The 23,322-nt window shown below is 45.1% G+C and overlaps 1 protein-coding gene across 1 annotated transcript in view; it reads right to left on the bottom strand.

The window, feature by feature from the left end:
• Window positions 1-23,322, bottom strand: part of AK5 (adenylate kinase 5) — a 63,368-nt gene that overhangs the window by 30,573 nt on the left and 9,473 nt on the right. The window contains exon 6 of the mRNA XM_053469709.1: window positions 12,554-12,745. Within this exon, the coding sequence (XP_053325684.1) occupies window positions 12,554-12,745 (192 nt within the window). The remainder of the gene's footprint in view (window positions 1-12,553; window positions 12,746-23,322) is intronic.

Below are 23,322 nucleotides of genomic sequence, written 5' to 3'. Positions count from 1 at the left end.
CTAGTCGCCCGTTTCTCCTGCTGTAAAGACTCAAACCTTAATCAGTCGCTGGTCTCGTCTTAGATTCAGGAGCCGTATGTCTATCCCATGCATGTTTAATACCCTCACTGTATTACCCTCTACCACCTCTGCTGGGAGGCTGTTCCACTTATCTACCACCCTCTCAGTCAAGTAAAACTTCCTTCCGTTCCATCTTGGCCTCTGACCCTCTAGTGTTAGATTCTGGTCTCTTTAAACTGTAGAAATGAAATAAACCTGCGGGCAGCGAGTGTCGGGGGGGCGCTGCACGCAGATAGCGGGGGAGGAGCAGGAATTATGGAGATGCTTAACCAGCCTTTAAGAGACGCCGAGGGCTCCAGCGATCGCTGCCGGTGGGTTAAGTGCTTGCGAGGGAAGCGATTACAAGCTGACGGCGCGGCGTCTGGAGAGGAAAGCTGCAGGAAGCGGCTTCTTCTAATTAACGCGCCGCTCGTCTGTAAACGTTCCGCGATGTTCCGGGGGAAGCTAGAATTACGCGAGCCCCGTCTGTATTGGAGAATCGCTGGGTTTCACGCCTTCCCTGCGCCCCGTTATGCGTCATTTACTTTTACTTAACGCGATGCGCTTTACGAGGCTAATATTATTACAAAAACGCAATTATTTTATCAACAGGGGAGAGAAAACTGGAAAATTCTTCCTGAAACACAAAACAGGAAATAGAATTATATATAAACCCAGAAAAAAAATCCGCAGACTGTGATGGCGGGACGCGTCAGGCTACGGAGAGCAGGGGGGCGCTTTACTGCCGCTGTAAATACACACCGCAGAGCGCAGGTCCCTATCCGGCACGGCAGGTTCCAGATGCTGCAAACACTGCCGTAAAGCAAGGCTGCAGCTTAGTCTACGGGAGCGGGGGCTTCACTCGGTGTGCGTGAACGTGACACTGTAACAAAAATCATATCATTTATCTCAAATATTGTATTTTTAAGTGATCATTTTACATGTACCCCAAATTTCCATCATTTCAGGTTAAATTCAATCTGTGCAGCTAATATTGGAGGGGGTTTGGACGGAAGCAGCATTTTGCATGAAATGGATCAGAAATCCAGCACAGACGGGGTTAATGTTATAAATGACTATTGTAGCTCAAAACGGCTGATTTGTAATCGAATCTCTTCATAGACGTACAGAGGCCCTTTATCACTCCCATCACTCCTGTGCTCCAATGGCCCTTTATCACTCCCATCACTCCTGTGCTCCAATGGCCCTTTATCACTCCCATCACTCCTGTGTTCCAATGGCCCTTTATCACTCCCATCACTCCTGTGTTCCAATGGCCCTTTATCACTCCCATCACTCCTGTGTTCCAATGGCCCTTTATCACTCCCATCACTCCTGTGTCCCAATGGCCCTTTATCACTCCCATCACTCCTGTGTCCCAATGGCCCTTTATCACTCCCATCACTCCTGTGTCCCAATGGCCCTTTATCACTCCCATCACTCCTGTGCTCCAATGGCCCTTTATCACTCCCATCACTCCTGTGTCCCAATCAGGGCCGGACTGGCCCACCGGGATACCGGGAAATTTCCCGGTGGGCCGGAAGGTCCGGGGGCTGGGCGGCCATGAAGACAGCCGCTGAGCTGCCCCCCAGGCTGCCCGAAATCTAATCAAAGCGGCCGCTGGGTGCTGATGCGGCCGGCCGGCATCAGCACCCAGCAGCCGTGTGCGATGGCCGTCTAGTGATGGGAGCAGTGTGAGGGGTGAAAGCTCCGCCCCCTCGCACTGACCTTTCACCCCTCACGCTGCTCCCATCACTATGCGGCCATCAGATTGCTGGGAATGTAATCTGAACGGCCGGTGCGTGCTGATGCCGCCGGCCGCCTCTGCTTTAATACTTTTTTTTTTACTTTATATGGCGAGCCGATCCAGCTTACCATATAAATAAAAAAAAAAGTGTTAAAGTAGCTCCGGCCGGGGGCATCAGCACGCACCGGCCGTTCAGATTACATTCCCAGCAGCCTGATGGCTGCATAGTGATGGGAGCAGCGTGAGGTGGAAGCTCCGCCCCCTCGCGCTCAGACAGCTGCAGCACCGGATGTCAAGAGGAGAACAGTGTGCAGCTACCAGGAAGTCAAGAGAAGTAGAAGGTGAGTAAAATAATGTATTTTTTGTACTGTATGTTTTTTGTATTTGTTAAGAACAAAAAAAATCGGCATGTGTGTGTCTGTAAGTGTGTCCCCCTATATGCCACTCTGCCTCAGAAATGCCTTATACCCCCCTATATGCCACTCTGTCCCATGATATGCCTTTTAACCCCCCTATATGCCAGAGTTGCATATAGGGGTATAAGGCATTTCTGGATGCAGAGTGACATAGGGGGTCAAAAGGCATATCTGGAGGCAGAGTGGCATAAAGGGGGTTAAAAGGTATATCATGGGGCAGAGGAGCATATAGGAGGGTATAAAGCATATCGGGGAGGCAGAGTGGCATATAGGGGGCATAAGGCTTTTCTGGAGGCAGAGTGCCCCATGATATGCCTTTTAACCCCCTTCATGCCACTCTGCCTCCAAAATGCCTTATACCCCCCTATATGCCACTCTGTCCCATGATATGCCTTTTAACCCCCTATATGGCAGAGTGGCATATAAGGGGTTAGAAGGCATATCATGGGACAGAGTGGCATATAGGGTATAAGGCATTTCTGGATGCAGAGTGACATATAGGGGGTCAAAAGGCATATCTGGAGGTGGAGTGGCAAAAAGGGGGTTAAAAGGCATATCACGGGGCAGAGGGGCATATAGGAGGGTTGAGGCATATCAGGGAGGCAGAGTGGCATATGGGGGTATAAGGCATTTCTGGAGGCAGAGTGACATAGGGAGTAAAAGGCATTTCTGGAGGCAGAGTGGCATATAGGGGATAAAAAGGCATATTATGGGGCAGAGTGGCATATAGGAGGGTATAAAGCATATCAGGGAGGCAGAGTGGCATATAGGGGGCATAAGGCTTTTCTGGAGGCAGAGTGCCCCATGATATGCCTTTTAACCCCCTTCATGCCACTCTGCCTCCATGAATGCCTTATACCCACTAAATGCCACTCTGTCCCATGATATGCCTTTTAACCCCCTACATGTCTCAATCATAGCTTTTATTAAATATGGAAAAAAATAGTCTACATGAATTAATAAAGAAATAAAAGTTTCTTACCAGAATATCGTGAAGAATAATGTGATCACTGTTTTGTTCCACTGAATAAAATGGAACTCTTTCATCTAAAAATGTTCGCAGTAGTAAATGTTTTGATCCCATTCTGTGTAATGTATTTCATTTATTAGGGCCTTTTAACACTTTTGCTTTCTGGCATTTTAATACAAATAATGAGATAAAAAGAATGGCACATAGTGTGACTCGGGTGTGTATAAGGGGTGCGTGTGGGTATAAGAGCGCGACCGTGAGATAAACTACATGGGGCTGCTCTCCAAATTTTTCCAGGGCTGCTTTTCAGTCCCAGTCCGGCCCTGGTCCCAATGGCCCTTTATCACTCCCATCACTCCTGTGTTCCAATGGCCCTTTATCACTCCCATCACTCCTGTGTTCCAATGGCCCTTTATCACTCCCATCACTCCTGTGTTCCAATGGCCCTTTATCACTCCCATCACTCCTGTGTCCCAATGGCCCTTTATCACTCCCATCACTCCTGTGTCCCAATGGCACGTTGTGTTCGCTGACCCAGGTTTAAGTTTAAAAGGTTAGAAAACCATTTTGTAATTATATTAGCGCCAGACATTTCCTTGGTTTCCATGTAAACAGCTCAGTGACCCCAAACCCGGTGGTAAAGGTACAGTCCCTCTTTCAAATCCAGATAAAATTAAGCGAGTGACGCTTTTGGGGGCCACATCCCTCCTGTAAATATACATTTAACTAGATTTTAACGTTTACAAATCCCTAACATTCTATTAACGTTACCACAGTAACAATGGACTACAATGTATCACCCTTATGACATCACAACCTCCCGCCGCTGTTAGCCTTAATCTCTACCTTAATGTAGTCTATAAAACAGGCAGATTACCACGGGGTGAGACGCCCCAAAAACTACCTGTGCCGGGTGACTCCCCGAGGGTCCTTTTAACTCCTAATTAAATGCATTTATTATTTATTACCTACATCTCGTGCTTTTTGATTTGGAGGACATCTAGCAAGCTGAGACCGGTGGCAGCCTGTGGCAGAGCCAGCATTATCTGATCAATTCCCTGCCCTGAAATTATTTCTCTTCCCCTCCCCCACTCTTAGAAAAGCTATCTGAGCCAATCAGCAACTTTAACAATAGTGGAGAGATAAATGAATGGGGAGGAATAACCCTGCAGATCCTTTTTCTAATATATACGCAATATTGTTTATTTGGTTCTGGTTTAAATCTCTAAAGCCAGGCAGACCCCGGGTGTCTCAGCAAACACAGAAATTATTATTTTTTGGGTATAAATCGATGTTCACTGAATTCCAGTCTTTCATTACTTTAAGCCTCTTTTCCTTTAACCCCTTTCAAGCCACAACCGTCTAACGTTGGTGGAATGTTTTTGATTTAAAGGGTGAAATGCCATGGAAGACATAGAAATACAGAACGTTCCTCATTCGACTCTCCCAGAGAGGTGGATTTACGGATCCCGAGATCAATAAAACCAATATCAGCCCCAGAATTTATTACCCTCGGACTCTCGGACTCTCTGACTCCCTGACTCTGCTACTCAGACCTTGTATCCCTGACGGCATTCATTTTTCCATGTATATTGCATGTTATTTATGTATTGTCGGTGGAGGGGGAGGCTGTGATCGGACGTACTGGTTAAACAGCTCGGCTGGGAGTTAGATCTCTGGGTCAGTAAAGACTACATGGATAATCCGAAGGGATACATTTATACGGCGATTTGTTATATGAATGCGCTAAATACGCTATTAAATGTAAAGTAACTGCACTGATCCCCCGGGAATGAATAATTCAACAAATAAATTATATTAACGGAATCGGCTAAACTGTAATCGCGGTTTAATGAAATCACCAAATGACATCTATCGTTGGAAATAAAACTATAAGGAAGCCGCGAAAATCTAACGTCCTGGAAATGTAACGTCCTGGAAATGTAACGTCCTGGAAATGTAACGTCCTGGAAATGTAACGTCCTGGAAATGTAACGTCCTGGAAATGTAACGTCCGTGGAAATGTAACGTCCGTGGAAATGTAACGTCCTGGAAATGTAACGTCCGTGGAAATGTAACGTCCTGGAAATGTAACGTCCGTGGAAATGTAACGTCCTGGAAATGTAACGTCCTGGAAATGTAACGTCCGTGGAAATGTAACGTCCTGGAAATGTAACGTCCTGGAAATGTAACGTCCTGGAAATGTAACGTCCTGGAAATGTAACGTCCTGGAAATGTAACGTCCTGGAAATGTAACGTCCTGGAAATGTAACGTCCTGGAAATTTACTTCCATTCCACGGCAACGGAGAAGAAAGAGAGGAAAGGACAGAAGGAATCGTTACTTTTCTGACGATGATGATGATGATGAACGGATTGATTTCCCAAATCCCAGGATTTTACACCACAGCCTCAGGGTCATGGGGTGAGTGGGCAGAATTTTAGGGCTCCCCTCCCCATGTTGTCAGAGTGGGCAGATTCTCATGGTTTTACCCCGGTCTCAGGGTATTTACCCAAGTTTCAGGTTATCTGGGTGAATGGGCACATTTTCAGGGTCACCTCTCGCCTTTTTGCCAGGTGTAGAGCCCTGTGATACCCAAACACCCGAACTGGGTCTGACCTCCTAGAAATGGAGTATCAGGAGAGAAGAGAGGGGCATCGGGGACGGGAAGAGTGGCATTGAGAGCAAAGAGGGGTATCAGTGAAGAAAAGTGGGGCACTAGGGAATGAAAGAGGGCGACAGGACTTTGGGGACCAGAGAAGGACTTGCCAACCTAAACAGGGACACTTGGGCGTTATGAATAAACCAATATCATGTGTAACTTATAGAGACTCTTGGGTCCTCCGATGCAATAAAAGGCGCAGCCGGGACTCGTGACTTCTTTCTTCAGTTCCACGCCGCTCCCCTCCCTGATGCCCTTTGTGTTTTCGGGGGGCAGAAGGGTTCGCATTAAATATATAATTATTTCTGCATTAATCCCCGTTCTTCAGTTTCTTTTTTCCTCCTCCGTAGGACAAACTCTGTGCATAATGAGAGACGTGAGAAGATTTGAAGGATAACGCGTTTCGCTCCTTCGGGAATTGGCGCCGCCGCCGAAGCTGTAAATTCACCTCGGCCGATCCCCTGCTGCGTATTTTATTTTCGGTTATCTGCGTCTTAAGATGAACCGAAGAACAAAGAAAAACCCACGTTTAATTAGAAAGAACCGTCCGAGACCAAGCGTCTGTTTATCAGTCCTGGCGTTTGGTGGGGAAAACGCGTCGGTGAACGATGGGAGGAGTTATCGTTATCACGGGCGACCTCTGACCTCTCTTGTCCGTCTGTGTGGTGATATTTTATTGGCTGACAGAATTGCATTACATCATAAGAGCTCGAGATCACTTAAAATGATCGTCTTCAGCAAATGTATTTATTTTACATTATAGCAGGACATTTTTCCCAATTATTCCTCCCCATTAAGTTATCTCTACACCATTGTTAAGTTGCTGATTGTTTCAGGCAGCCTTTGTAAGCGGCAGATAATCGATCAGATGATAATAAAAGTAATATAAAGACAAGCCCTGGATAATAAGAGAAAGGGCTTCATGACTGGGCCTATATTAACAGTAAGCTGCTGTCAGGATTTAGAAGGGGGTCATCTGTAGGACATCCTATAGGGTTCCTTGTCCTGCTTGGGTGGGGTTTCTGGCTGTCTATTTATGGGACCCCCTTTTCCCGCCTTTGGTCAGATAATATTTGCCAGCTTATTAAGCAGAGAATCTGTTAAAGCAGTGAATCCCCGCCCTCCCTCCCCAATTTTTTCACTTTTATTTATCTTGACGGAGTCTATGGCTGAATTCTGAGCGTTAAGGTGATATGTTTACAATTGGCTGTTATGCCGACGTTATGTTTCATGTTAATTTCTCCACCGGTTCAGTCCCTGGGGGAATTTTGGAAGGGTAGGGTGTTCCGACCCAACGGTTCCTGTCACGGAGCTGGCTAGTCCGACCGACTACCTCCGCTGTCTTGTGCTCCCTTAGCCTGGGACACCACTCTTTCCCCGGTTCCCCAGTCACTAGCCGAGACTCAGTGTAGGGTAAAACCAAACGAAGACTGATTTATTTCTCACACACAGGGCTGGATATATCCAGCAAAACACATATTTACATAAAACAAGATATTGGGACACAAACCACCCCCTTAATCTGCCTCCCAGAGACAACAGGGGCAGTAACGGGATTAACAATACAATAGGTGGGGGAGACTGATTTATACATTAAACATCAAACAATGGTGGTCACTCCCTGGTGGCAGACCCTGGCTGTCTGCTGGAGATAATCCCCTCAGCCAGTGATGGATGATACTGCTGGGGGTAGCCACAGAAGTCTTTAGAAACCCAGGGCCCATAGTCAATAGGGAGGAGGCTGGCAGTCAGGCTTCTCCAGTGGCCCCAGTGATGGAGGCTTCCGTCACAATTCTTCCCCCTTCGAATTGGACTGACATAGGATGAGACCCCAAACGGGTTGACTCCGTAGTCAGTCAGTTTATTTGGCCCATTAATACCCTCCCAAAATTGGTGCTCCTGCTGCTGCTGGGGAGATGGGCCGGCTGCGCCATCTCCCGTGTACCGCTGGGGAGGGATAACTCCTGCATCCCCTCCCGGGTGCTCCTGCTGCCGTTGAGGAGGGATTTCAGGTTGATCCGGTCCCGGAATTAGGTTCTGCCGCTGGGGAGATGGACCGGCTGTTCCACCTCCCTGCTTCTGCTGGGGAGGCGGGTCGGCTGCTGGATCTCCCTGAATTCCTGCAGCTTTGGTAGGTGCTGGGCAGAGGCCAGCGATGCTCTGCCCTGTTGCCAGCACTTCAGCTGGGGTTAGGGCTTCTTGTGGGTCGGCCTGCCGCTGGGCAGGGAAGGCCGGTTCCTCCGCTCCCGGCCTGGTGAGCTGCTGCTGGGAAGATGGAAAGGCTGTCACATCTCTCGGTTCCTCCCACTGCCGCTGGGGAGGAAAAACAAGTTCCTCCGCTCCCGGACATGTGAGCTGCCGCTGGGGAGATGGGCCGACTGCTGCATCTCCCTGGATCCCTGTAGTCGTTGCAGGTGTGGGGCAGAAGCCAGCAGCACTCTGCCCTGTTGCCAGCTCTTCAGCTGGGGCTAAGGGATCTGGGCAGACCGCCCAGCATTCTGAGGACTCAGGTGTGGAGACCGCAGTGTTATCCACCCCTCTTGGGTTAACATCCTCAGACAATAAATCAAATAAATCCCCAGTCTCTGGATCCGGTTGTGGAGCACAGTCGCACAGCTCCAGTATCGGATCTGGATTAGCTGCCCAGTATCCCTGTGACTCAGGGGTGGAGACCGCAGTCCCATCCACCCCGCCGGGGTCAACATCCTCAGCTGACCACTCAATCACATCCACAAAATCCACACAATCCCTGGACACTGGGGCATTCTGTTGAACGCGTTCAAACAGTTTTTTATATGCCTTCTCCAGTTCCCACTCCTGTGTAATTAAAAATTCTAAATCACCTTTAAGTCCTAGTGCATCTGGGAGGTCCCACTCCCTGAAATCCCGGATGTCCTCGATCCGCCACTCCGCTGTACTGCCGAAGTCCGGATCCTCCTGCAGACTATCCCATAATAATCCAGGGCCACCGCAGTCATAGTCCTCTGGAGAACAATCTTTCGCAGTTCCCCAATATGCTTGTTCTGTATACCACTGCAGATCCCTATAATGATCTTCTAGCTCTACCTCCTGTTGGACCAGCTTGTCCAATTCGGACACCCATTGCTCCTGGGGTTGCTGTCCCAGGAATGGCATCCGTAGTTCCCGCTGGTCTCTAATCTTTTGTTCGGAGCTTGGAAGACACTGACCCCGGCGTATAACAGCCCTCTGCCATACTGACCGTCGAACCACTTGCCTCAGGTTCTGGTGTTGTTCTGTAGGCAGAGCAGTGGTGTAGCAGGAGAGGATGACCCGCAGCAGCCCCTGGAATTCTGATACCACATCCATGTCCTCGTCAAGGCGACCGAAGTATGCCGTCCTGTCGGTCAATCCCGGTAGAAAGTAAGTGTCCCTCAGACTAAGAAGAAATCCCACCGCTGCCACCAATGTGACGGATCGTCCTGTGCCCCAGACTGGACACATCCGCCCGTCAGCTCCTTCCCTCTCCCAGTAAGCGGACACGCTGTGGCTGTCCGAAGAAAGCAGTCACAGACCAGCACTTCCCTCAATCATGAGACAGAACTTCATGCTTTGAGGTTAAAAACAGAACTCCCTTTATTACAAACACACAGAACTTATATACAATCTCCATTCACTGTGCACCGAACCCAACCCCCAATCCTATCAGCCACATCCCATCACAAATCCCATCAGCCACATCCCCTCACAAATCCCATCAGTATACAGGGGATGTATCAGGTGAGGGGATTAAGGGATACAATGGGTTTCTCCCACCTCTGTTAACCCCCCTGTAGTGCGGGTGCCGTCTGGGCAGACAGGGCTGTGCTGGATGATTAAGAGCCCCAGCCTTCAAAGAGACGATCCTATAATCTGGCTGGGGCTCTTAATCATCCAGCACAGCCCTGTCTGCCCAGACGGCACCCGCACTACAGGGGGGATAACAGAGGTGGGAGAAACCCATTGTATCCCTTAATCCCCTCACCTGATACATCCCCTGTATACTGATGGGATTTGTGAGGGGATGTGGCTGATGGGATTTGTGAGGGGATGTGGCTGATGGGATTTGTGAGGGGATGTGGCTGATAGGATTGGGGGTTGGGTTCGGTGCACAGTGAATGGAGATTGTATATAAGTTCTGTGTGTTTGTAATAAAGGGAGTTCTGTTTTTAACCTCAAAGCATGAAGTTCTGTCTCATGATTGAGGGAAGTGCTGGTCTGTGACTGCTTTCTTCGGACAGCCACAGCGTGTCCGCTTACTGGGAGAGGGAAGGAGCTGACGGGCGGATGTGTCCAGTCTGGGGCACAGGACGATCCGTCACAGTTCCCATATGGTATTTGGCGGGACATCCCTACAAATGTTATTTAGCAATGTTTATGTTTTACTAATTTTCTACAATTTTTGTCACAGTAATAAAGCGCTGTGGCCTTACACTTTCCAACGACCTCATGTCTCTTGTGTTTTTATTTATGTGTTTCAACTGTATGTTAATATATAGTGCCCGAGTCAAGTAAATAGCGCTAGTTTCATAAACGAACGTTATGTTTAAAGCTGTAAAGGAGATGAAGTCCCTTAAATGGGTTTTCAGTTCTGGTTTATCCACCCCCCCCCCAAAAAAACTACATCTCCAGCAATCACCAGAAGCCCCTTCATCTGCTCTTTGTATAAAACCCCATGGGGAGAACACAAAATATACCCCCAGCTCGACTGACGGGGTTAAATGGAGCAAACCCCCACACCCCCCCCCACACACACCGGAATATATAAAGATACAGAAAGAGTACAGAAAATGCGCTAAGAATCTGGGATGTTCTGATGGTAAATAATTCAACATAAAAAACCTTAACGTTCCGAGCAGATGGCGAGAAATCACGAGCTGAGTCACGCTAAACACGGTGGGCGACGTTACCCCAAACGCAAAAACACCTAAAAAAACACTGAATTCCTACAGGAATTATCTTCCTTTTGTAGCCACACAGAGCCTGAGCCCAATAACCACATCGGCTTATAGTTTGGGATAAAACATAAACATACATCGGCCCCATCCGGCCCCGGCTAGTCGCCCCTTTCTCCTGCTGTAAAGACTCAAACCTTAATCAGTCGTTGGTCTCGTATTAGATTCAGGAGCCGTATGTCTATCCCGCGCATGTTTAATCCCAGAAAAAACACCAAAAAAAAATAAATAAAAAAAAAATCCAATTTTACTTCTTTCACAAATTATGTGTCAGTGAGAAAACCCCCCCTCGAGTAAAATAATATCTCACACGCATGTTTTTTTTGTTTTTTTTTAAATGCTCCATCACATGCATAACATTATTTTGTATTGGAGCAAAAAGCTTTTTTTTAATGCCTATTTCTAGTGTGGGGGAGGGGATTGAGTACCTATTTTTTTAAAAAAATTTTAATAGATTTAATAATTATTTATTTATTTTTTACCACTTTTTAAAATTATTTTCATTATTATTATTATTATTTTTGCCCGGAGATCCCTTTGAGATCTTTAAAGTCCTCTTGAATCTGGGTGGTAACTCTTACGATGTCATGGCAACATTGTTGCAGTCCGTTTAATTCTTTATTAAATTTTTATTTAAATGTATTTATTTATTTCAGAGAATGCCTGAATGCGCTGGATTGGTCAGCAGGAGGCTAGCAGTGCTCCCGCTGACAGAGGAGATACCTGGCCGCATCCCCGCTGGTGCGAAAACCACAGGACGTACTTTTACATCTCCGGTCATCTAGGGTTGGTATTATAGGACGTAATAGTACATCCTAAGGTCACAAAACGGTTAAAGCTTCTGTTTATCATAATTCCTTTATCGAGTCATTTTCATTTCCTTCGAGTTTACCGGTTATTTCTTTTGTAGAAATATATATTTTTTTATTACTGGTTTCAAAATAAGGGTTTTTTTTTTTTTATTAATAAGTGTTATTTCACCAAAATTGGGAAAAAAATAAGTTGTCATGACTGTGGTTTTGCATCTATTGAGATATAAGTTTCATTTCTACGAGCAGCCAACCCAAAAGTAAAACTTGCTTTTCAATCCATTTCTTAAACCAAAGCCTGCTGTGCAAATGTTCCTGCCGGACGCCGCTGCGTTATCACGGATTTCAGTAAATTGCAGCGTTAACGACATCCCGCCGAGCGTGAGATAAACAAACGCTCCATTCTGCTGATATATGAAACACTCTGTCACTCAGGGTTTGATTCTCCTGCATATATTCATATGAGAGGCTCTATAACCAGAGACAGAAACCTAGAATTTTCCAACAGATCGGCCCCATCCGGCCCCCGTCTAGTCGCCCGTTTCTCCTGCTGTAACGACTCAAACCTTAATCAGTCGTTGGTCTCGTCTTAGATTCAGGAGCCGTATGTCTTTCACGCGCATGTTTAATACCCTCACTGTATTACCCTCTACCAACAAGAGACCAGAATCTAACACTAGAGAGGCTGAGATGGAATGGAAGGGAGTTTTACTTTACTGAGAGGGTAGTAGATAAGTGGAACAGCTTCCCAGCAGAAGTGGTAGAGGGTAATACAGCGAGGGGATTAAACATGCATGGGATAGACATACGGCTCCTGAATCTAAGACGAGACCGAGAAACGGGCGACTAGACGGGGGCCGCATGGGGGCCGATGTGCCGGGAGGTTTCTTTCACAAGCTCTGTCACGGTTGGTAGACACTCGTTAAAAGCCCGGGCCCATCGAACCGTCTCTGACTCACCGTCATGATGAGACCTTTCTCCTGGAAGTAGGTGACCAGCGGCACCGCGTTCTGCTTGAAGTTCGTGAGTCTCCTCTGGACGGCTTTCAGGTTGTCGTCCGGTCGGCCCTGCTGCTCAGCCCGGTTCAGCAGACGTTCCTTCAGCTTGTGGTTGGCGCAGGCCAGGAACACGACGAGATCCGGCGTGCAGATCTGACAAGGAGAGCAACAACGTTACTTTATCATTAATACCATTTAGTCGATAACGATCTTCACCGGCTGGAGGGCATCAAAGCGCCTGTCGGGAGAGACGTCGGGAGAGACTGTGGGGGCCGTTTACGTTTTTTAGACCTTGGTCCTAAAACCCCCCCTAATAGTAAAAGTTCTTTTGTCTCTTCTTACTTGCGCACAGGTGGCCTCTTATCACACACCTGAGATAAAGACACTGATTGACCCATCTGTGCTAATGGAAAAAAATCTGGAAAAAAAGACCCTTTTGGTTAATTTCAGGTCCAGTTTTAAGAACCTGAAATAATCAGTATTGGTGTCCGTGTTCTAAAAAGGAGACCTTGGGCAGCCAATGGGAAACGGAGTCCTAGCTTTTCTTTCTCCTATTGGCCGAATACAGTTGTATTGGGATAAGAACCAATAAGAGTTGAGGAAGGAGCTATTTTGAGCCTAACATTTAGATGTCGGGTAACTCGGGTGCTGGAGATAAAACGCATCTCCTAGTTTTATCTCACATTTTCCTGTAATAGTCAGATAAATAATACCTTTATTTCAGCCAATGACCTCAGCACTGATTATTATTAATAATCATTATTATGTATAAGTATTATTTAACCCCTTAACGACAATCCCCGTACATGTACGGGGTTGCCGTGCAACGGGTTAACGACAATGCCCGTACATGTACGGGCTGCCGTTAAATAGCTGCATCGCCGCGATCGCGGCGTTTTCGCCGCGATCGGCGGCTTTGCAGCATCCGGGGAGGGCTGCCGAGGGCTGCCCTCCCCGTGGATGACCGTGGATCCGGGGAGGGCAGCCCTCGGCAGCCCTCCCCGGAAGAAAAATGGCCGCCGCCGCACCGATCATCAATGATCGCGGCGGCGCCCGGCTAAAACTGCTTAGGAAGCGATCGGAATCGCTTCCTAAGCATAAACTGTGTTGCTGACATGCCTCAGTATCGAGGCATGTCAGCAACACTACCCCCCGACCCCCGATCGCCTTGTGATTGCTCCGAGGAGCAACCACAAGTGCCATCCTGTGAATGACGTTGCCGTCATTCACAGGATGGCATTAACAAGAGATTCGAGTTCACAGAGGGTCTATCCAGACCCTCTTGAGAACTCTCGAGCTCCTCCTGCAGGTTGAATGCAGGTACTGCATCCAACCATGCAAGGTCAATGGAGCCCAGCTCACTAATGAGAGTGACTAGTAAAAAAAAAAAAATAAAAAAAAAAAATTTAAAAAAAAAATTTAAAAAAATGTCAAAAATATGGTAACATGTAAAAATACCCATTGTCACCAAAAAAAAAAAAAAGTTTTTAATAAGCAAGTCCTAAAATTTTTTATCTTTACAAAAATTCCATTATGGAAAGAGTTAAAATATTGGCATTACAAATGCCCATAGGGTGTCTAGTATTAAAAAATATATGAGTTGATGGGGTAAATTGAATTGGCCGGGTTCAAAGATGTCCCAAATATGGGACATGGGGCAGATGTCTAAATGGCAAAAAAATACACACCTCACAAAGGCGGCCTTTTACCTCCCAAATAACCCAACAAACCCATGCATGGGGGGTATCGCTGCGCTCAGGAGATGTTACTGAACACATATTGGGGTGTTGTGTGACACGGACATACACCAGGAGCGATACATTTATACCTGAAGTACAACGTGTGTGAAAAAAATACAAAAAAATTTACTACCATAAAGTTTCACAAAGGGTAGTGGTAAAATTAGTGCATTGAAAGGGTTAAAATACCAGCATTTCAAATACCTTGGGGTGTCTAGTTTTTAAAAATATATGATTTGATGGGGTAAATTGCATTGGCCGGCTTCAAAGATACCCGAAATGGCACATGGGGGGAAGAATTACCAGATTTGGAAAAAAAGGTTTTGAAATGGCAAAACGCTACCTGTACTTATTGCCCCATAACGTGCAGAAAAAAGCAAAAAAACATAAAAACATTGGGTATTTCTAAACTCAGGACAAATAGTAGAATCTATTTAGCAGGTTTTTTCATTAGTTTTTGCAGATGAGTAAAAGTTTTCTGTTTAAAAAGTGAGAAAAAGTAATTTTTTAACAAAAAATCCCCATATTTTATCATTTTTTTTATAGTAAATTAGATGATATGATAAAATGAATGGTATCTAAAGAAAGCCCTGTTTGTCCTGAAAAAAACAATATATAATATGTGTGGGAGCACGAAATGAGAAAGAAGAAAATCACAGCTAAACAGTAACACTGAAAAACGGTAAAAGAGCCATTGTCCCACAATATACTACGAGTAAAAACCCCTATTGTCCTTAAGGGGTTAAAAATGTTATTATTTATTGTTATTTTTATTAATGTTTTATATATGTTATTGTTGTTTTATATAGCGCCATCATATTCCGCAGAGCTGTAAAATGTTGCCATAGAAACTAAAGATGGTTCTGAAGACAGACTGAAATATATGTGTAAATATCATGCAGTCTGGGGTATTTCTAGTTTTATTGCCCCATTTTAAAGCAGATATGGGGCTGTTTTTTTTTCAGCGACCAGGATTTCAGGTCTAGCTGTCTGTTGATTGGCTGAAAACACCAGGAGCCAATCAACAGGCAGCTAAATCCATGTTATACATCGCTCCAGGGTCTTATTCTCTAAATATAGCGCTTTGTCTCCCAGATATTTCTCCAGGGCTAAAATCCTATAAAGCGATACATTAATTACGTCTGATGGATTAAATTGCCCTCTAAATGGGTTAAAATCCTCATTATCTGTCAATAATGCCCCTATTAATGAAAGCCTTCAGCAGCGCGTTCCTCTGTCACCCATCAATCTGGATTAAAGAGAAGCATTAACCCCTTATTTACCTTTATTTACTATCTTTCCAAAATACTGGTTTCACCACCCAGATCTCGTCTCTAGATTCTCAGCTCAACTCTTTTCCTGCTATTTGTCAGCAAATTTTATTTCCAGTATCAGATAAAATTCAGTTTTCAAAGATATTATTTTAACCAATTGTAATATGACGTTTTCAGGCAGCCATTTGTATGATTCTCGCTCTGTTATCTGATCCTCGATCTACTAAACACCCCGACTCCTTATCATACTGCCTGTGGGGAACAATAGAATGGCTCAGTCTTAATCACCTAGCTGGACTCTCTGACTAATGAAATCTATGGAGGAACGGACTTCATTAGCATCGCCATAAAGCATCAGCTCAGTGCGGGGTTTGAGCCGGGAAAGTCACCCAAAATATCATGACTGATAACTTGGGTTATATTACTGTATACAGCGCTGGGGGGTTATATTACTGTATACAGCGCTGGGGGGTTATATTACTGTATACAGCGCTGGGGGGTTATATTACTGTATACAGCGCTGGGGGGTTATATTACTGTATACAGCGCTGGGGGTTATATTACTGTATACAGTGCTGGGGGTTATATTACTGTATACAGCGCTGGGGGGTATTATTACTGTATACAGCGCTGGGGGTATATTACTGTATACAGCGCTGGGGGGTTATATTACTGTATACAGCGCTGGGGGGTTATATTACTGTATACAGCGCTGGGGGGGTTATATTACTGTATACAGTGCTGGGGGTTATATTACTGTATACAGCGCTGGGGGGTTATATTACTGTATACAGCGCTGGGGGGTTATATTACTGTATACAGCGCTGGGGGGTTATATTACTGTATACAGCGCTGGGGGTTATATTACTGTATACAGTGCTGGGGGTTATATTACTGTATACAGCGCTGGGGGGTATTATTACTGTATACAGCGCTGGGGGTATATTACTGTATACAGCGCTGGGGGGTTATATTACTGTATACAGCGCTGGGGGGTTATATTACTGTATACAGCGCTGAGGGGTTATATTACTGTATACAGTGCTGGGGGTTATATTACTGTATACAGCACTGGGGGTTATATTACTGTATACAGCGCTGGGGGTATATTACTGTATACAGCGCTGGGGGGTTATATTACTGTATACAGCGCTGGGGGGTTATATTACTGTATACAGCGCTGGGGGGTTATATTACTGTATACAGTGCTGGGGGTTATATTACTGTATACAGTGCTGGGGGGTTATATTACTGTATACAGCGCTGGGGGTTATATTACTGTATACAGTGCTGGGGGTTATATTACTGTATACAGCACTGGGGGGTTATATTACTGTATACAGCGCTGGGGGTTATATTACTGTATACAGCGCTGGGGGGTTATATTACTGTATACAGCGCTGGGGGGTTATATTACTGTATACAGCGCTGGGGGGGTTATATTACTGTATACAGCGGTGGGGGGTTATATTACTGTATACAGCGCTGGGGGTTATATTACTGTATACAGCGCTGGGGGGGTTATTACTGTATACAGAGCTGGGGGTTATATTACTGTATACAGCGCGGGGGGTTATATTACTGTATACAGCACTGGGGGTTATTACTGTATACAGCGCTGGGGGTTATATTACTGTATACAGCGCTGGGGTTTATATTACTGTATACAGCGCTGGGGGTTATATTACTGTATACAGCGCTGGGGGTTATATTACTGTATACAGCGCTGAGGGGTTATATTACTGTATACAGTGCTGGGGGGTTATATTACTGTATAGAGCGTTGGGGGTTATATTACTGTATACAGTGCTGGGGGTTATATTACTGTATACAGCACTGGGGGGTTATATTACTGTATACAGCGCTGGGGGTTATATTACTGTATACAGCGCTGGGGGGTTATATTACTGTATACAGCGCTGGGGGGTTATATTACTGTATACAGCGCTGGGGGGGTTATATTACTGTATACAGCGGTGGGGGGTTATATTACTGTATACAGCGCTGGGGGTTATATTACTGTATACAGCGCTGGGGGGGTTATTACTGTATACAGAGCTGGGGGTTATATTACTGTATACAGCGCTGGGGGTTATATTACTGTATACAGCGCTGGGGGTTATATTACTGTATACAGCGCTGGGGTTTATATTACTGTATACAGCGCTGGGGGTTATATTACTGTATACAGCGCTGGGGGTTATATTACTGTATACAGCGCTGAGGGGTTATATTACTGTATACAGTGCTGGGGGGTTATATTACTGTATAGAGCGTTGGGGGTTATATTACTGTATACAGTGCTGGGGGGTTATATTACTGTATACAGCGCTGGGGGTTATTACTGTATACAGCGCTGGGGGGTTATATTACTGTATACAGCGCTGGGGGTTATATTACTGTATACAGCACTGGGGGGTTATATTACTGTATACAGCGCTGGGGGTTATATTACTGTATACAGCGCTGGGGGGTTATATTACTGTATACAGCGCTGGGGGGTTATATTACTGTATACAGCGCTGGGGGGGTTATATTACTGTATACAGCGGTGGGGGGTTATATTACTGTATACAGCGCTGGGGGTTATATTACTGTATACAGCGCTGGGGGGGTTATTACTGTATACAGAGCTGGGGGTTATATTACTGTATACAGCGCTGGGGGTTATATTACTGTATACAGCGCTGGGGGTTATATTACTGTATACAGCGCTGGGGTTTATATTACTGTATACAGCGCTGGGGGTTATATTACTGTATACAGCGCTGGGGGTTATATTACTGTATACAGCGCTGAGGGGTTATATTACTGTATACAGTGCTGGGGGGTTATATTACTGTATAGAGCGTTGGGGGTTATATTACTGTATACAGTGCTGGGGGGTTATATTACTGTATACAGCGCTGGGGGTTATTACTGTATACAGCGCTGGGGGGTTATATTACTGTATACAGCGCTGGGGGTTATATTACTGTATACAGCGCTGGGGGGTTGGGTATTACTGTATACAGCGCTGGGTTCCCGTGGTTGATGGAAAACGCGTTTGACTCCCCAGCTCCGGGGCTTTAAAACAAAATACTTTCCTCCCAGAAGAACTCCTGAGTCGTGGCCTAAATATTCTGTGAGCGTGAAATGAGCTCCAGAAACCCCCCCCCCGCCGTGCTTCGTACAGAGAACAGCCGGCCGCGGAGGGCTCTGGATTTGGGACTCGGCGTCACTTTCTGTGTCAGTAAATGGTTAAGGTGACCCCGTCGCCCCGCGGTTCGCTTGGAGGGATCTTCATGGGGATTCGGCACAATTTTGGAGTCCATGGAGTTGTATTTACAGGGCACGCGGCTAAAGCCCCTCGGCAGCAGATTATTATTTATCACTATTATTTATGAATTATTATTACAGTCCCTCCAGTCAAAGGGTCCGACAGAACCAGAACCAACAGACTGAGACAAAACGATACAGTAGGTAGCGAGGACCCCGCTCGCAAGCTTACCATCTACATAATAAATTGCAAGCTCTTGGGGGCAGACTCTACAAAGTGGACTGTAAACTGTTCTTCAATGAGCTTACAATATTTTGTTTTGGAACTCACAGATCCCAAAAATCCTGAAAACCCCAGATTTTTAGATCAATCAGACTGAGCTTTAGAAGAAATTAACAAGAAAGCCGTAACCTTACAGAAAGAATTCACTCCAAAGGTGAACGCGAAGAGACATTTTTTTACGCAATCAGGGGATCGATGGCCAAATAAACCGGAAATTACATCAAAGATTTAGCTGAATCGCCGCAATCCGCAGAATTCCACGGAGCGTTATTAACAGCGACTTTCAAACCACAATCTATCATAAATGTATCCAGATAATAGTAATAATAATAATAATACTGTCAAAATAATATTAATACTGCAATAATAATAATGATAATAATACTTTAGTAATAATAATAATAATAATACTGTCAAAACAATATTAATACCGTAATAATAATTATGATAATAATACTTTAATAATAATAATAATAAATAATAATAATACTGTCAAAATAATATTAATCCTGTAATAATAATAATGATAATAATACTTTAATAATAATATTAATACTGTCAAAATAATATTAATACCGTAATAATAATAATGATAATAATAATAATTTAATAATATTAATACTGTAATAATAATGATATTAATACTTTGATAATAATATTAATCCTGTAATAATAATAATAATGATAATAATACTGTAATAATAATGATATTAATACTTTGATAATAATATTAATCCTGTAGTAATAATAACGATAATAATCTACAATAAGATCTGTGACGTTAGTTGATGAATTCTGCTCGAATTTGATATAATGAGGTTATTCCCGTTTAATTTAAATGTCAGATTCTAATCACCGGCTTATAAGTGATTAATATTCATTCTCAGACGCGTCGCTCCGTTTAGTGTGGTTTTTTTTTTTTTAGCAGATATGATATAATTAGCTATTGTTAAAACACAAGCACGCCCCCCCTCCCCCCCTTATATATAGAAGCAGCTCGGAGGGGGTTATTATAGGAAGTTACCGGAGCCAAACACAAATTCAGATGTTTTTGGCCCTAATTAGACTAATAATATTAAAGTATATTAAATAATAAAAAAAAGTATCAAGAAGAGAATCTACTCTGGAGACGCTCGGGTCTCACGGCCAAAAACCGAGACATTTGGCAGAAAAAGTAGAATCGTTATTTGAAATTGGATGGGAATTTTTACATTTAAAATGATTATTATTGATTGTTTTATTTATCGCCAACATATTCCGTAGCGCTGTACAGAGGATAGACAGGACATAACAAGTAGTATATAACATAACAATCTGACTTATATATATATGTGTATTAGAGAAGCCATCGTAGCGTTCTGTTCTCAGGATCTGCAGGATTATTCCTCCCCGTTAAGTTACCTCCCTCCTGTTGTTAAGTTACTGGTTGTTGCTGATTGGTGCAGGCAGCCTTTGTAAGGGTGGGAGGGGAGAGGACGGGGCAGATAATGCTGGATCTGCCACCGGCAGGGCTGGCCCAAGACAAAATGCCGCCTGGGGTGAAGTTTAAAATGCCACCCCCCCCATTATCTACCCTTCCTCTCCCTCCCTATTATCTACCCTACCCCCCCTGTACTTACCTTTGAGCAGTCCTGCGGCGAGTCTCCCGGCTCGGTCTCGGTGCCGGCTTGTAATGCTGAGCGCTGGAAATGACGTCATCTTACGGCGCTCAGCATTACAAGCCGGCACCGAGACCGAGCTAGAGGGCTCGCAGAGGAGAGACGGGCGCCGAGCAGGTACTGACAGCTGGTAAAACCACTCGGCGCCCCTCTCTCTCTCTCCTCCGCTTTAAAAATAAAAAGGGCTTGGGGCGGCAAAGTGCAGCCCCTTCAAAAGTGCAGCCTGGAGCAGGTGCCCCACTCGGCTCTATTGTCGGGCCGGCCCTGGCCACCGGCTGCCACCGACCTCAGCTTCCCGGAGGTAAAATAGTCCCTCGCATTTATTTCTTTATTTATTTAGACGGACAAACTAAAAGCTGTTTAATCCGTTAATCCAATCAGCTAAAAACTAATAAAATGATAATAATCAGCCCCGCAAATATATTTCAAAAATCCCAAAAAATGATTAATTTTATTTATGATTCAAAATAGAGAAAAATAACTAAACTTAAGTGGCGAATCAGAGCGATCGGCCGGGGTTATCGGGACTTTTTCTGTGTGATATAATTGGATAAACTTCAGTTTCTTCCTGAATCTGAGGAGGAATAATTTGTTATATGATATATTCTGATATTAAATGGGAAAAAAGCTCCATAAATCTCTTCTAAATCTTCTTTTCACCTTCTGTATCTTCAGTGGAACGGCCTCCCAGAAGAGGTGGTAGAGGAGAGGTTAATACAGCGTCACGGAGGTAGCGATTTCTTTGAATGATTCTGAATTATTTCTGTACGGCTGATTGTAAAAAATGTTATAATTCTGATATTGATCCAAGAGTTTTTATTATTAAATCTTCTCTGCTGCGCGGATGGCATTAGCATCGATTTACTGCGCAGAGAAACCCTACGCGTTACAAGGACTCGCCGAGAACCCCCCGCAAACCCAACATATTTCTGTGAATTTACATGAAATAACTGGAGAAAAATAGAAAATATCATTACTGAGAGGGTGGTAGATAAGTGGAAGAGCCTCCCAGCAGAAGTGGTAGAGGGTAATACAGCGAGGGTATTAAACATGCATGGGATAGACATACGGCTCCTGAATCTAAGACGAGACCAACGACTGATTAAGGTTTTAGTCGTTACAGCAGGAGAAACGGGTGACTAGACGGGGGCCGCCCGGGGCCGATCTGCTGGTTTATTGAAAAATGAAAACCTGAAAATGTGAAGATTTGGGCCGTTTCTACCAATCTTAGCATTTTTCTGGATGAATTCACATGGAGTCTGTGATCAGACGGAAAGAAAAACAACCCCCCCGCTTGTCAAATGCACACCTTCCCTCTAGATTGTCAGCTCTTGTGGCTGATCGGGAAATGCCTGACTGGGTGACAGCGCATCGCGGAATCCATCGCAGGTTTGCTGCCCTCCGCCCGTACTTGGTGCGGATTATTGTTACACACATTCCGGGGCGCCGGGGAATCTTCCGAGTCGGGATTTTCCGCACGTCTCGCGCTCGCCGGGAAGCGGATGATTGCAATTACTTTGTGACTTTTATGTGAGTTTAGTATTCTGAGTGTCTGAAATCCCCCCCCCCCGGCGGCCCCCGCGGGATCAGCTGTCGGCAGATTGGAAACGGCTCGGAGGGTCTTAGGATTCCAGACACGCGGGGGGGGGGGCTCGTTGGAGGCTGGAATGAGGTTTGGGGGGACGGTGGATGCAGGACGCGGGGGGTGCGCGGCCCGGTGTCATACCTCCTCTGTAACAACCTGCCCCCCTGTAACGCCTGTTACCATGGTTACATGCCCACAGACGGTCTACATTTACAAGGCCTCGTCACTACTGTACACAATTCTACTGCTAAATGGGAAAAGTGGAGCAGTTACCATGGAAACCAATCGAACGTCTCTGCTGCGCTTTGTACCAGAGTCGCTCTGCATCATTTAACCATCTAGTGTCCTCCCAACACATTAATACAACAAATGCGCAAGTGAGACAGCCCTGTATAATGTATAGATAAATCAGTGACCGGCCCCTGTATAATGTATAGATAAATCAGCGAGTCGGTCCCTGTAGAATGTATAGATAAATCAGCGACCGGCCCCCTGTATAATGTATAGATAAATCAGTGACCGGCCCCCTGTATAATGTATAGATAAATCAGTGACCGCCCCCCTGTATAATGTATAGATAAATCAGTGACCGGCCCCCTGTATAATGTATAGATAAATCAGTGAGCCGGCCCCTGTATAATGTATAGATAAATCAGTGACAGGCCCCTGTATAATGTATAGATAAATCAGTGACCGGCCCCTGTATAATGTATAGATAAATCAGTGACCGGCCCCCTGTATAATGTATAGATAAATCAGTGACCGGCCCCCTGTATAATGTATAGATAAATCAGTGGCCGGCCCCTGTATAATGTATAGATAAATCAGTGACCGGCCCCTGTATAATGTATAGATAAATCAGTGACCGGCCCCCTGTATAATGTATAGATAAATCAGTGACCGCCCCCCTGTATAATGTATAGATAAATCAGT

The sequence above is a fragment of the Spea bombifrons genome, chromosome 6 (assembly GCF_027358695.1).
Source record: "Spea bombifrons isolate aSpeBom1 chromosome 6, aSpeBom1.2.pri, whole genome shotgun sequence".
Classification (NCBI taxonomy): domain Eukaryota; kingdom Metazoa; phylum Chordata; class Amphibia; order Anura; family Pelobatidae; genus Spea; species Spea bombifrons.
The sequence above is the reverse complement of the archived record's forward strand: the minus strand, read 5'-3'. Positions and strand labels throughout refer to the sequence as shown.